The following is a 16114-nucleotide window of genomic DNA, read 5'->3' as shown; positions in this document are numbered from 1 at the left end:
AAAACCAGTACCACATGGGACGTACACAGGGGTGCTAATGGCTCTTCAGTGCTGAGAGCCATGTTGATGAAAAATACTTCCTTACATCTTTTGCTAACTAGAGCATCATTGTCTTAAAAGACAATCAGACAAGTAAAAATCCACCCGACCTGCCTACCAGTAAAATGACACCTTCTTCATGTCAGATCAGGGCTACAGCAGTTAAGCATTGGCGTAGAGCAGTCAGTAATTGAGAAGCTCTCACTCACAGGGAATGCTGGGACACGTCCTGAATGGCATATTCTGTATTTTCACACTTTTTATTATTCTGCTCTAACCCTTTTCTCATCTCTCCCATCTCCCTCAGTATCTCAAACAGTGGTTTGCTATTCCTAAAGATTAGGTCTAGAAGAAGAGAATAAGGGGCAAATAAAACAGAGTTAATTCATCTGTGCAGGAAGCAATTTCCTGTGAGCCGTGAAAGAGCTGAAGTGGGTTCCACCAGCATCACTGAACAGTTGTTTTCGGTTTCAAAGTCTGGATGCAATTCTTCAGCCTCATCTTTGACAGCAAAAATGCCTGTGTAAGAATAGCATAGATACAAAATGTTAAAATTAAAACATTTTTCTGTTCCTTTTCATTTTTCATGGAATAGAAGAACAAAATGTAAAATGTTTATCATGTTTTATGAATTTATAAAAGGCACTGAATGCTAAAATTATTTTTAAAACATGTATGTTAAAGAAGGGGAGGAAAAGAAAAGAAAACAACTTTAAACTCCTAAAACTTCGTTTCTGGGGTTTTTTTAAGGCTTTGAGTGCTTACTCTTTTGACTGTAATTACCTCTACATTTCCTAGTAAGAGCTTTGCAATTTAGTAGTGTCTTCAGCCCTGAAAAAAATGGTATAAAGTTGTTTCAGAATGTGTTTTTGCATCTAGTGGAAGTTGGTAAGACTTCATTAATTTTAATAGGCAGGATGTGTTATTTTCAAAACAGAAGTCAGGGTTAGGTACAGTATGAACCACCTGTCTTCCTCTTGGGATCTTTAAAAGATCTAATTCATAATCTCTGTTACTTATTTCATCGTAGCTTCTTGTAAGTAGCTTTACATCACCTGTCTTTGGTCTTTCGAATTGCCTTTCAATACCTAGAGCAGAATGAAAGCAAATGCAAAAGTTTGTATTTATTCTGCTAATATACATGGAATTAAATATTAAAAGAAAGAAATCTTTCCTACTCATGTCTTAAAATCAAAGAAAACAATGAAGCAGAACAGTCTTAACAGACTGCTTGTGTCCTCACTAAGTACGTCAGTATCAGTAGGAAAAAAAAAAGTTACTTTTGTAGAGTGGATTGGTACACTAGTTTGCTGCGGGCATTTCGGGCGAGCGGGAGTCAGATTCAAATACTCACAGAGTTCAAGATCTGATCCGTTTATTGTACAAACCAGGTAGACTTTTATAAGGCATTCTATAAGCGTGCAATAATGTGATTGGCTATTTTACAAGCGTATAATAATATGATTGGTTAACAATTGTTTACTGGGAAGATTTCTGTTTCTGCTTGTTCTGGCATGTAGGCTCCTTTCTGCGGTTTCCCAGCTCCTCTTATCACGTCCCGTTGGCCTTGGTTTTGAGCAAACATCTGCAATTTGCTCCTTTTTCTTCATCCCACTGTTCTGGCCGTAACCTCGTCTTATTTCTTCAGTATTTTTCCACTTGCTTCAGAGTTCAGTATAATCATTCAATACAGCAAGAGCCCCAACACCCGTTCTATTTCTAATTATTGTTACTTCATGCCACTGTAAAAGTGAAAGACTTGGGGGGGGGGGAAACTTTTTTTCTTTAGAGTCCTATCTTAAAGCTTCCTGTTTTGTGGGTGACAGCATCATGTATGACAAGAAGTTTCTCAAAAACATGTCTTAAAAATAAACTTGTTAAAGTGTTCCAATATATTTGTTATAATGGTTGATCTCTTCTTGTTTTAACATCCTCTGCAAAGGTAAAACAATCCTCTTTGTTGTACAATACCTATAAGACATCTAATGGAGCTGTAAAGTTTTTGAGAAAATTATTTTTGAGAAATAATGAAGGTAAGCCTGCTGTTGCTGGAAACAGAAAGGGTATTAACCAAAACCATGGAAAACCAGCTGCAAGTTTTTAGGTGTTTGATGGTTAGTGGGTTTTTTTTTTTTTTTGTTTACCTCTTGCTTTTATTTATTAGTAGAAAAAATGTGAAGTGGTTGAGTGGACTGTAACTCATTCAGTTGTTCACTTTTTAAGCAGTCAGGCAAAACCTCCTACTACCTCCTTAGTAATACATCTGTTTAGTGATGTTCATGTTCTGTAGTATAGAGGATATATATTTTTCTGAAACTATGAAAAAATCTGAACAAATAACTACTCAGTCAAAACCTCGTTTGGGGAAGGGTGAGGAGTGGTGTTACAGGTTAATTGTTTTGGAATGGTGTTTTTTGCCTTTCAAGTGTGTGCAGGGTCTTGCTCCTTAATCTGGTGAACTGATTTTCCTAAAGTAGCAGCTGAGGACTTCCATGGTGCAGGACCTCTTCAGTAGTGTAAATGAGCATTGGCTGTTAAAATCTGGTCCTCTATTCTGTCTCAAATTTATTGCAAAATTTTTCTTAGTTGAAGAGTGACTTAATTAATGGATGCAGGTCTTGTGTTCATCTTTGCTTTTCAGTTTACGGTGTTTAAAGGGTGTGTGTTTGTGTTTGTGCCATAGCTACGTAACTTAGGGTGAAGTTAAATTACACCACAGTTCTAGGCAGATCAGGTACTATGCCAGAGGATATTGGGGTGTTACTGACAGTTGTCTTCCAAATACTATAGCAGCTTCTGTTGACCATTCTATCTTTTGTAGTCTGCAGCAACCTAAGGATCCCTCTACAAAACAGGGGATTTTAGTGTTGGCTAATTAAAACAGTTGAATAGTTATTGAAGAATCTACTGCCATATGAATTAATCTTCTAGTAGATTTTGTAATCTGCTGTGTCATTGCATAGCATTTTTTGGTTGATAAATTCTTGGAAAAAAGTACAAAAAAGGCAGGCATAGTTCTCCGCAAGAGTCCTCTTTTTAACCTTCTCCTCTTATGACAAAATGATACTAAACTAAAAAACAATCAGGAAGAGAGTGGCAAAGTAAATTGACAAACAGAATTTCAAGAACAAAAGCAACAGTTTTGAGGACTTGCCATGTACAACCAAGTAATAGATTAAGTGGTCTGCCTGGTTGTATCTAGGAAGCAGAATGCTGGTGAATCTGTGAGTATATTTAGAGAAATACTATGAAGAAACCAGAGCATCTTTTCTTTCACTTTTGGCAGATGATCACTGTGAATGCTTCATTGTTCCCCAGTTCTATTACTAATTCTTTGATAGCAGTTGGAAACGATGGCCTTCAAGAAAGAGACAGAATGGTTCGAGCATGTATAGCCATTATCTGTGAACTAGGTAAGATAACTAAAAGCTAATTAAGAAAAATTTTAATTTGGTTATCATCAGTTTTCTAATATGACTCATCTGTGGGTTTGTATTAAATAGATTTTATTGAAGCAATTAAGGGCATTCAGTTAAGAACTTTAGCATGTTGCTCATTATTAATGTCGGTTTCATGGATTTCAGTCATTAGTTTGGTATATAAAACAATATAACTTTAACTTAAAATCTAAATCTGTTAAGTGAAGTACCTGAAGATTTCAGATGGTGTTCTTTCCTTGAAGACTTGCCGATTTTTCATTTGCCTTAAAAACATTTCCCTACTGCAGTTGAAGTTTCTAACACTAAGGGATTGGAAGTAGGGAAAATTCCATACATGAGATGCTGACCAATGTACAAGGATTCAGAGAACTACAAAAGATCTTACTTTAAAAATTTTTACAGCACGTACTGTGGTTAGCTAGCTTCTGGAAGGCAATATTATGTGTCCCTGTACAGGCTATCTGGACAGTGGTTTGTACTAACTCCCTGTACTTACATGGGGGTATTGATTTTTAAAGCTCTTTTTTTCAAAATCAATCAATGACAAGTAACTTCAGTAATGTTTTCAAGATACAAACTTCTGTTGTAAAGAAGTACTGTGCTGTTACTCTTTTATATTCTAGTATAAATATTTTATCCATGTCAATCCAGTGAAGCACAAAACTTTTTTGTAGGGAAATACAGAAACTATTCTATGAAGACTTGGTTGGAAGTAAGTTGGGAAATTGCTGCATAATGGCAACTGACTGACCAGTATCTTTGTTCATGATAAGTTAATCCAAAATCCCAGTTCGTTGCAAATGTCAGTCAGTTCCATTAAAAGCCTTACTTACACTTCAGCAGTGTCCAAGGAGAAAAAGATTTTATGTACTAGAGACAAGTTTGTTGTATTGGAAGCCATGAAATGTTTTCTTCCCTATTACTGGCCAAAGTGACGTGTTTTTGCTTTATTTAGCACTTCAGAATCCGGAGGTGGTGGCTCTTCGGGGTGGTTTAAGTACCATCTTGAAAAATGTGATTGATTGTCAGCTAAGCCGAATAAATGAGGCTCTGATAACTACAGTTTTGCACCTCATTAATCATCCAAAGACCCGACAGTATGTGCGAGCAGATGTAGAATTAGAGGTGAGTTCAGTTTTACTTGCTAAATAATAGAAATTAAATATTGTATGTTTAATTTTCGTCTCAAGATTTCACCCTCTGTGATAGTGCAAAACGTTTAAAATATAACATTTTAGGCTAAGAGCATAATCAAATATAAAGTAGGAATAATGTGGGACTGAGGAAAGAGCAAGACCCATTTAACTGTATTCTTATGTGAAAGTAATGCATGTCTTTCTTTTGTTTAGCGAATTTTAGCTCCTTACACAGATTTTCACTACAGGCATAATCCAGACACAGCAGAAGGACAACTCAAGTAAGTGTTAGTGCTGCTACTTGTGCTACCAGTTGTGTTCATGGTATTGGAATTAAGCTGGTTTTCTTTCCACAGTGAAAATAAAAGCAATGCCCTAATACTAAACTACTTGAAGTTGGATATAGTAGGTTAGGATGCGACTTTCTGCGATACTGTTAAGCATTTAAGATTTAAAAGGGCTTGTTTCGCCTGGAGAGGAGAAATTTGGGGGGCACCCTGCTTCAAATAGCAGCCTTTCTAATACCCATGAAGCTATCAAGAAGATGTAGCCAGGGCCCTGCCTGGTGGTGAAAGGTGGGAGGACAAGAAGGAACATACAAAAATTGAAGTGAGAGGTACCAACTCGATGGAAGGGCCAGGGCAGGGATTTTCTGTGAGGCTAGTAAAGTGTTGGAACAGGCTGTCCAGACAGGTCTTGCAGCCACTGTCTTTGAGAGTTTCTAAGGCTCAACTGGATGAAGCCTTTAGTGTAACTTGGTCTGGTTTGATACCTGACAACTTTGTGCAGGAGTTTGGACCAGAGACCTCCTGAGATTTCTTCCAACTTCAGTTATTCAGTTCTTTTTTAATTTTCGAAAGGCATTAGATGCTTAGGTCTGGGTAACTGAATAAGGTCCAAATCTTTAGGTTCCTGCTGTAGACTCGCTGTCAGTGGAGATGCGGAGTGATTCATCTGATCACAGATAGATGTTTACTTTGTGATGTTATCCTCCTGCCATGGAAACTCCCCTGAAAAAGGAAAAGTAGCAATACTTAAAAATTCCGATCTTTGTGTGTATATACACATTGCCTAAATACATATGCACACATATATGCATATATAGAAGACTTCTCTTACTCTGGACTTTGTCCCCATCTAAGATCTCAGTGAACTTTTTACTTGCTATGTTTTATAGTAATTAACTGTATTGTGACACTGTTGTTTTAATGATAGGGAGGACAGAGAAGCACGATTCCTAGCTAGTAAAATGGGAATAGTGGCTGCATTTCGATCATGGGCAGGTAAGTGGTTTTTTGTTTGTTTGTTTGAAGCTGGGTGATTGGAAAGGGAATTTTACTTTCTAGTATGAGTGGTTTGTTTAAACACTGAATCTGTCTCATTTGACATGTCTCACTTCTATCAATACCTTCCTATAATGCTACTAAGATGGGGTTTGATACTGTAAAATTGGAGGATGCATACATAGTTTTCTTTGATTACTGACAGGATACAACTACCCCCCCTGCTCTGTATCGAATACCTTGTAAGTTGTACCTTAGTGGTGGTACTTGACATTTGATGGGTGAGAGGATGTTGAGAATAACATCATACCATAAGACTTTGCCTTTGAGATGGTTCTGCCGCTTTAAATAACAAATCTTTATGTGGAGAGATAGATCAGATTAGTTTCATTAGCACCTGCATTTACCAGGTGCCATAGCTGAAGACAAATTGCCGTTTGGGATTTTTCATGTAGAATGCATTTCTAAACCAGAAAAGCAGGTTTCTGCATTTTTCTAAATCTTTTTTCTGCAGTGTTAGAATGTCTTACATGAAGACACTGCTTCAGGGACTGCTTATCCTTTTAGTTGAGACAGTGTCTTGCAAATAAACTCGGATCAGTTGGTATGACCATTACCAATATTTTGAGCAGGATTTTTATAGGCTGTACTTAGGAAAAGTTCAGACTGTATAGAAAGCTTTTTTCATTGTAAAACTATTTGCTTTATTTTTTAGTGTTCAGAAAACAATCACTAAGCTTAACTTGATATCCAGATATCCTTCAAAAGTCTCTCATATGTATTCTCTCTTGTTTGGGGAGGAAGCTTGGGAAATTTATGAACAACTTTGAAACTTTCAGAAAGCAGTTCCTGACAAGAGTGTTGCTGCACCATCCCTTACTCAGACACTTAGAACTAATGAGATATGCCTGACAGGTCAAGTGACTGAAGAAACAGTTGTCTTGAAATACGTTACTTGCTGTGGCACTTTCACTGTTACACATTCATCCTTTTTTATATTATTTGTTAAGTTGGGGACTTAGCATTGTAAATGCTTTTGGTACAAAAATGTCCTTACACTGTCAGTCTTCCAAAGGACATCTAGTTGAACCAGGCTTGAGGATGTTCTTTGGTTTTGTTTTGGGTTTTTGGGTGGGGTTTTTTTGCCTGTGTGTACTACCTGCTATGCTCTGCTGTTCTGTTCTCCTAATTTTGCAGACTGGGTTATTCTTTAAAGCCGATGGTTACTATGTGCTTTATCCTCATGTGTGATGTCCTTAGAGATAAAACTAGGGCATGCAGCAATGACTGCATGCACCCAAATCTATTCCTGTGTTGCAATTTGGGTATGACTCCTACAAGCTCTTAGAAAAGACCTTTGAGATGCACTGTAGAACATATGTAAAAGCCCTCAGTGTGTCTGTGGCCACACGTGTGTCTCTTTTTAAGTTTTCGTGACATGGAAGTTTTGGAATTGGGGACTTTCAAGTTCGTAAAAAGCACATGTCATTAAAGTTATTTTGTAGTAGTGAAAATACACAGATAAGTGGGTGATATTTTTCATCTTTTAGTAATTTTTAAAAAGTACCAGTTTGGTTTTACAATGTAAGACAAATGTGCAAACTTGGATTCTTTTTGTTCATTTAAAGTTGCCTTTGGAGAAACTAGGTTTTTTTCTGGATAGCATGTTTCTGTAAGTTTGAATTTACTCTGTGAAGTATGAAGAAAATGATCAGGGAAATGAGCAAGGTTACAGTCTTTGCAGACACATTTTTAAGGAAAATTAAAATAAATTGAGGCTGAAAATCTGTGTAAACTTTAGGTGGTATTCTGTATCATTTAGAAACAATTTGAAAGTTTTCCTCGTTCATATTGAAATATCAAACTAATTGAGTAATAATACAGTATAAAATGACCAAATTATAAGAGGAGCTTTGAGATTTTATGCAAATTAGATCAACTGTGTTGAAACTCCTGGAGATGAGCACTAGTCTTTTGGGAAAAGATGGCTTAAAATGGTGCACAGATAATGGTATTCCAAGTATGTTTAAACGTGCTGCTTAGAATTTGCCTCTAAGATTAAAAGAAACTGAAGTGGTTACATTAAGATACGGCTTTTGATGGAGAAACTTCTTGTAGTTCTGCTGAGGTGATGCAGATCTTTCAGGTTTAGGATTCATTGCTTTTATTGCTTTTAATGAATTTATATATTCGTTGCTTTTATTTTTGTCTTTCTGCCATTTCTTTCATGTAAATGTTCTTTTTGCAGATAATTTGAAAGTACTCTTTACAGTAGAAAGGGCGAAAGTAGCTATAGCTTTTAACAAGGAAACAAAGTATTGTGATTAGAAAGTTTTGTTAAATAACACTGCTTGGAAAGGAGATGACATTGTAATGGTGAAAATGTTTATGATTAGTAATCTTTGTCATCTGTGCTTGTACTCAAACTGGAAATAAAACTTACAATGTGTCTGGTGCTTTTTTTTTTGTTGGTGAGGGGATATTATTATGTATTTAATGTTTTCTAGGTATTATCAGCCTATGTAAACCTGGAAATTCTGGGATTCAGTCTCTTATTGGGGTACTCTGTATACCAAATATGGAAATACGGGTAGGTGCTAAATATTTCATACTGATGTAGGAATAATACTGGGTGTTTTAGTTAGCATATTCTTGACATTGTAACAATTTAGTGGTTTAAACGGAGACTCCAACTATGAGACCACTGCCCTCAAATTTATTTGACCCTCAAGTTCGTTCAAGTCTATGATTCCATTATGAGGTTCCTGTGAGAATGGAAGCATACCCTGTATGTCTGAGAGGGGGACATGGAGGAGAGAAAAGTACATAAATTAATTTTTCTGTAGTCACAAGGCAAAGCAAGTTCACAGTAACTGCACTTAAGAGTTTAAAGCATAATAATCAGAGTTTGAATCTGAGATAATAGGTAATTGGGAAGAAACATTTTTATTTAAATCAAGAATTTGATGGTGGCAGCGCTGTTCTGAAAATCTGTAATCCAAGTAGCCTGAGCTTCTGTAGAATTCACAGTGACAATAGGGCACAGTTCTAAAATAAACAAGCCCCTTCTACAGATTATTTCGGTTAATGAAAATAAACATGTTATCAAAAAAAGATACACTGAAACAAATACACCAATTTTAGCATTCTGTAGTAATCCCAACTTCAACATTAATAGTGAACAAAAGAATAATTTTTGTAGATCTATAAAATTCCTGTTATGTGTGTTTGGTTTTTTTGGTAGCGAGGTCTGCTTGAAGTTCTCTATGATATATTTCGCCTTCCTCTCCCTGTTATTGCAGAAGAATTTATTGAGGCACTTCTCAGTGTAGGTAAGTATTTAGAACCAGTTCATAAGAGTTCTCTCTGTTACGCTCTTCTGCAAATTTGAACCCTTCACTGTCTTCCCTATATTGTAAATTAAGGGTATTAACTGTATCACTGAATTAATTGTGTGCTCTAAAGTCTTCCTTAAAATTCTTTATCAACTGTTAAATTTGTAAGTTTGATCAAAGGTCAGCAGTGGAGCATAAGGGAACATTTGCACAAAAAACTGTGTAAACACATTACTACAAATTGGATTTCTTTGAAGTGTTAAAGGATTAGTAATGTTAGAAACAATTAGAAGTGTTAGTGAATGTTACAGAAAAGTTATTAAATAGTCTTTTCTGTTTATTGTGTGTCTGCTAGCTATCTCCACTGCACTTTAGCAGACTTTTACTTTTCCTAGAGCAAGTGTATGCTTTTTAATGTGTTTAGTAGAGTTAGCCTTTTATCTTTAGAATCATTCCTTTGTAAACCCAAGAGTATCTTCTGCTTTGTCTCACAGTGCAAAAGGCTGAGCCCCAAAGGAGCAAGTTTCAGCCTTAAATGTTCCAGCAATTGTCTTTTCTGACTTTTGGTTATAAATGTTTTGTCATACAGTTGATTATGAAAACTTAATCCTTATTCTGTGTCTCTAAGTAAATAAATTATTCTTTGTTGCAGACTTGCTATTTTGTGACATATGGATGTACATTTTAAAATTTTAGGTGTTACGATATTTTTTTGTTTTGTAAGTTCAAAGTGTTTATGAATTGGAAATGCTACTGTTTTGGCTGACACAAATACAACATTTCTCCTAGTTTAGAAGTTAGCCTTGCTTTATTCAGGAATGTGGATTGGATGTCTTGTTTTCTATAATTTTCTAGAATACAAAACCTGAAATGACATTTCTTGGCAAGAACTGCTGTGTACCTACTGACAGCCATTAAAATAACACTATGAAATCCAATGTTGTAATTACCATCGTCCGTATTTTCTTGTTTTAGATCCAAGCAGGTTTCAGGACTGCTGGAGACTTTCTGACGGCTTTGTAGCTGCTGAAGCTAAGACTGTATTACCCCATCGAGCCAGGTCAAGGTGAGCATTTAATGAACTCTGTCTAAACCTTGGGTTTTTTCTCTGGTGGTGTTGACAAAATATTTGGTTTTTTTCTTGCAGAAACACACAATAAGAAATGGATTTTTTAAACTGTTGCTTTACTTTTTTTGTCCTTAGGCCTGATCTCATGGATAATTATCTGGCTTTAGTGCTTTCAGCTTTTATTACCAATGGACTTCTAGAGGTAATTATTAGCTTTAAGTTTGAATAGATGCTTGCTACTTTTTTCCTATAAACATTAAAATAAGATGTTACACATTAAATGTTGTAATAACTTCTTAACTTTTTGAAGGGTCTGGTTGAAGTGATCACAAGTAGTGATGACCATGTGTCTGTTAGAGCGACTATCCTTTTAGGAGAACTTTTGCACATGGTAAGTAAAACCTTTTGCTGAGAATGCGTAATATTAGCAACTAGTTTTGAATAGTTATTTCCTATTACACCATTGAATTTGTGTTGCAAACTTGGAACATCTACTCTTCATCAGAATGGTGGGTTAACTTACATTACGTCTTTTGGCACTTCATATATGAAAAAGTGTGAATCAACACAAAAACTGTTGGAAAGTACTGAAAGTGCTAGGGGTTCTGCTCCAAGGATAATCCTCAGCTCTCAGACTCTCACCAATACACTTCACTGCCTCAGTAGCTAGTTGTATTTTTAGCTGGAGTCCTTCAAACTCACTCATCGGTGTGTTTGGGAAAAGGACTGTTGCTGATTTTTTTTCTTTTCTTAGAATGATGGTAGCCCTCTGGCAGTGTGTTTAGCTTTCTGCCTCACAGGCTAAGCAGGTGAAACTTTTTAGTGTTCAGCTTGATGTGGCTGGGGCACTTGATACCACTTACTCAAGCAGCTCCAGCTTGGTGGAGTGCTATCTCAGCACTGCTGTGGGTAGCCCCTGCTACAGAGAAGCTGAAGGGATCTTGCTTTCTTCACTTCCCTCCACCTAACATATATTTTACATTATATTATATTTATATTATATTATATTTTACAGTAGGTTCTCTCTTAACCTAAATTATTTTGGTATAGAGATGGTGATACTGTTTTCATATACAGTCCAATGCTACCTTTTAACCCTCTAAGGAGCTGTTATTTATATGTAAAGTAATACAATTTACAATTTACCTTTCTTGCAAAACAGTTCTCTTAGTTTTCATATCCTCTTGATAAGAATAGCATATGCAGCAGTGCACTCTTTGATCAGTTCTCCTGTGTTTTTCTAATCTTTTTCCACATAAACTATACGAGATCGTAATATAGTGAAATACAACTTTGTATTACAGAAATTTAAATATGAGTTGCCAGACTTAGTCTGCATCTTCAGACAATTGACTCATTTCAGTGGTGCTTAATGCTCCAAAAAATGATCAAAATCTTCAGATGTAGGACTGCTTACTACTACAGTGATTTATAAACACACAACAAATCTGTTCTTCAGTCTCAAGAAATTCCAATTATTTTAAAAAATATTACTAAAGAGTATTCAGTTAACAATTTAGTCTAAAAAGAGGAATTTGTAATAATGTATACTATTTTTCTGGTTTCCAGAATTCTTTTAAATGGGAGTGACTATCACTGATGTTTGTGTGCTGTAAAGCACAGCTGTTCTTTTGTTTTCTGAAGACATAAATCATTAGTCAAGAGATGACAGTTTTTCAAAACACTGAACAAATATTTGCACTTCTTGAGTTGTTTTCTTAGTTTTAATTTCTTTACCTTCATTATTATTTAGTTCCCCAAAATACTTAGAACTACCTGTTTCCCAAAATAAAAGCAATTAGATATCTAGTAACTTAGAAATCTGTTAATTAATCAGAATTTTTTATGCAGAGAGGTTTTAATAGAAGTCATCAACTTTAATGGTATTTCTGATTTTAGATTTTGATAGTACTTTTATACACATGACATAAGGGTATCTGATGCTTTGCATGGTTTTGCGTGTTACCACTTAAACACCAATGCAAACAGTACAGATTAGAAGGCTCTGAAATTGTCTTAAATTAGTTTCAGTTGTATTTCAGAATTATTAGTTAGATCAGATATTCAACATGTGTAATTATTGCTTTGATGTTATGCAAAAGGTAATTATTTTTTTTATGCATTTGTGAAAAGTAGTTTCTTCAAATCTTGATCCTAAAGAGATGGCTGAAAATGTAGCAAGTTATTCTAACTGGTCTTCTGTTGTTGTTTAGGCAAACACAATTCTTCCTCATTCTCACAGCCATCACCTGCACTGCTTACCAACGCTAATGAACATGGCAGCATCTTTTGACATCATGAAAGAGAAAAGGCTGTAAGTTACCCTTATATCTTCTTTCCCCCTGCAGCTGAGCAAAAACCTGCATTATAAGTTTCCTGGTGGCTGAAACCACTGCTGGTCTTTATTTAGAAGCAAACGTGTACATATGGAAATATTCTGTCACAGTTACTAAGGAAATAGTTTATAGTGCATCATGCCGGAACTGTTTGCAGTAATGTGGTGGGTTGACCCTGGCAGAATGCCAGGTGCCCACCAAAGCCACTCTACCACTCCCCCATGTCAACTGGGTAGGAGAGAGAACATATAACAAAAAGCTTACGGGTCAAGATAAGGTCAGGGGGATCACTGTCACAGGCAAAACAGACTCTACTTGGGGAAATTAGTTCAATTTATTACCATTCAAATCAGAGCAGGATAATGAGAAATAAAACTAAAACTTTAAAAACACCTTCACGCCTCTCCCCCCTTCTCTCAGAGCTCAACTTCACACATTTCTCTGCCTCTCCCTCTAACCAGTGCAGGAGGATGGGGAACAGGGGTTGCGGTCAGTTCATCACATGTTTCTGCTGCTCCTTCTTCCTCACACTCTGCCCCTTCCCTAGCATGAAGTCCTTTCCACAAGAGACAGTTCTCCATGAACTTTTCCAGCGTGAGTCTTTCTCACAGGAGGTAGTTTTCACAAACTGCTCCAGCATGGGTACCTTCCATGGGTGTAGTCCTTCAGGAATATACTGCTCTGGCCTGGCTCCTCTGCAGGGTCACAAGTCCTGCCAGCAAACCTGCTTCAGCATGGACTTCCCACAGGTCACACCTTTCTTTGGGCCTCCACCTGCCTTCAGCATGGGGTCCTCCCTGGGCTGCAGGTAGATATGTGCTGCAGTGGTATCCTCCATGGCTGAGGGGGACAGCCTGCATCACCATGGTCTTCAGCATGGGCTGCAGGGGAATCCGCTCTGCGCCTCCTGCTCTCCTTTTCACTGACATTGGTGTCTGCACACTTTTGCTCTCACATGTTCACACAACTCTCTTCTGCTGTGATTTGTGTTGCACAGATTTAGAATTGTGAATTTAGAAATGTGGAACTTTGGCAGGAAAGTTTTGATACTGTATTTCAGAACACTGTTGCATAGATTGCAGGATTTTTATGCAGAATTTTTCTTAAATGAACCTGTCGCTATTTGACCAAGCAACATCCAAGTCATGTTCCTTGTGTTTGACCTCTCAATTGTTTCACACTTCTTTTTTGGCATTTTGGTGCAATTAAGTTTTCAAAACTATAAAAAAGCTTGTACCAGTTTTTTTCTTCTGTTGTTGTTTAGCTCATTGAATAATAATAGACAAAATCAGTGAGTCGTCATTAGTGTGAGGAAAGAGTAAAAAATATAATACTGGCAGGGAGCTGGATTTGGGGGTTTTGTTTTTTTTTTAAACTGGCTTTTTCTTCAGAAGAAAATGGTAATTATAATGATAGTAATTATGTTGAACAAAAGCACCAGAAAGCTTTAAGTTGCACTGATAATATTTTCAGTTCCTTCCCTTCCATTTAAACATAAGAATGTATGAACAGAAAGCTTAAATTTAGTGCAGCATTCTGCACTAGTATGTGATCAAGCAGTTATCAGGGAACTGCTTCATAGTGGTGGTGCCAATCACATGAGGTATGTTTAAGCAGCAAAAAACATTTATAGAACTGTTTTATTCTTTGAACTAGAAATACTAGGAATAGAATTCCAAGATTTTAAAATCCTATGGGATTTTTGGTTAAATTATTTTTTTAGAATTTCTCTGTACATTTACTAACCTTACAATTTAACCTCCAAAGTGCTCTGTCATAAAATAACATCTCATGGGTACTTCACATGATTCAAATCTCCTGAGGAGAAGTCAAAGAATTTGATAGATTCACGTACTTTCAAAATTTGTTTCTGCAACTCAGTGTTCTTACTTGCATTTCTTTATAGAAGACCATTTACATTGAGTGTGGGTTTTTACTGATAGCAAATTATAGGAAACATTTTTGTTAATTATTCTTACCATTCCTGATCTGCCTTGTCAGATGAGTATTCTGATAAAAGTATAATAACTTTCTATTTTGTCTTTCGTTGTGTTGTCAGTGAGAAATTACAGAATCTTTCTGAATTGCTACTGTAAAATGATAAATGCTGTTTGTGGAGTGCTTCCAAAAAACAGTGCTCTTCTGCTTTTTAGTTTTGAAGGTTTCATGTAGGGAGATTTTGATACGTGAAAACACGGATACACCTTTCTTGAAAAATAAGTGAAACTCACAGGGTATTTCACTTGGTCAGAGTTGTGGGATGAAAGGAAGGATGAAGAGCAAAAGGGATGCTTTTCTGGATTACCTTTGCGTTTTTTGCTTTCTGGCATTGGTGGGCACACTGATAGAGTAGTAATAATTGTTAATTTTTGTTTTGTTTGAATAAAGTGATTTTGTGAAAGCCATGTTTTTTATTTGGGGACCTTGGTTTTGGTCAGCACTCTGCATTGTTTCATACTCTGAAAAACCATAAGTGCTGGTATGGTTTAAAATTAGATGTGACCAAATTCAAAGACTTTGTTTTAAGATAATACAAACTAAAAACGCTCCTATTTTATGAGGATTTTTGCTAATGAGGAAAAAAGGTAGACTTACCTCCTCATTTTTAGACTTCCTTTTTTATTTGCTCAGATTGGGCTTTTTTTCTGTTGCCCGTATTTCATTATTATCTTTCTGCCCCTGTGAACTGTCATTTGTATTACTTCCTATCTTTTCCTGGAAAACTTCTTACATGCTGTTGCTGAACTCTTTAGCTATAAAGAGCAGGAAACATACTAATGATAGTCTTGTCACCCCCTGGAGGCGAGGGGGGAAGAGAAGTTACAAGAAATACTTTGTCCAATTGAAGCTAGCTAGTTCGACTCCTGCTTACTGCAGAATGTTGATCTACTGTGACATCTCACAACACTTATCAACTTTAAACTTTTCAATATTTGCTGTGAACAGTGGTAGACGTTACTAATTTCAGAGTAGAAGAAAAGGTATCAATAGGGCTTATTCTTCAGTACTAGAAATTCTGAAAGATAAAATTATCTGTATAATTGTAGTACAAGACTGAGGCCTATGGATGTATGAAAACTTGTATCAAGAAAATTCTTTAAATTTGCTTTGGAATTGTTGGGCGTTCCATTCTTGAGCCACGTTTATTTACTTGAGATAGAGCAGTGGTACCCTAGTTGGATAACAGTTACCAAATATTGATGATAGTATTTCTTTTTCCTATTAGACGAGCAAGTGCTGCACTCAACTGCTTAAAACGTTTTCATGAGATGAAGAAAAGAGGACCTAAACCTTACAGCCTCCATTTAGATCATATTATTCAGAAAGCCATCTCAACGCACCAAAAAAGGGATCAGTACCGTGTGCAAAAAGACATCTTTATTTTAAAGGTATTATTATTATTGATCTTTCAAAATTGGATTTGACTTTGTATTTTGGAGGCTTAGATCCTGCTGCCCAAACTTCACTCTCGTCTA

At 36.3% G+C, this 16114-nt stretch overlaps 1 protein-coding gene across 3 annotated transcripts in view; it reads left to right on the top strand.

Annotated features, from left to right (window-relative positions):
- The window catches only part of RICTOR (RPTOR independent companion of MTOR complex 2), a 91028-nt gene that overhangs the window by 35879 nt on the left and 39035 nt on the right, over window positions 1-16114 (top strand). For all 3 annotated transcript variants that reach the window (XM_055698294.1, XM_055698295.1, XM_055698296.1), the window contains 11 exons: window positions 3326-3452; window positions 4435-4604; window positions 4829-4896; window positions 5831-5898; window positions 8406-8488; window positions 9143-9230; window positions 10209-10299; window positions 10438-10504; window positions 10613-10693; window positions 12516-12616; window positions 15865-16027. In XM_055698294.1, the coding sequence (XP_055554269.1) occupies window positions 3326-3452; window positions 4435-4604; window positions 4829-4896; window positions 5831-5898; window positions 8406-8488; window positions 9143-9230; window positions 10209-10299; window positions 10438-10504; window positions 10613-10693; window positions 12516-12616; window positions 15865-16027 (1107 nt within the window). The remainder of the gene's footprint in view (window positions 1-3325; window positions 3453-4434; window positions 4605-4828; window positions 4897-5830; window positions 5899-8405; window positions 8489-9142; window positions 9231-10208; window positions 10300-10437; window positions 10505-10612; window positions 10694-12515; window positions 12617-15864; window positions 16028-16114) is intronic.

Source organism: Falco cherrug, chromosome Z (genome assembly GCF_023634085.1).
Source record: "Falco cherrug isolate bFalChe1 chromosome Z, bFalChe1.pri, whole genome shotgun sequence".
Classification (NCBI taxonomy): domain Eukaryota; kingdom Metazoa; phylum Chordata; class Aves; order Falconiformes; family Falconidae; genus Falco; species Falco cherrug.
Note: the sequence above shows the minus strand (reverse complement) of the source record. Positions and strands in the feature narration are given on the sequence as shown.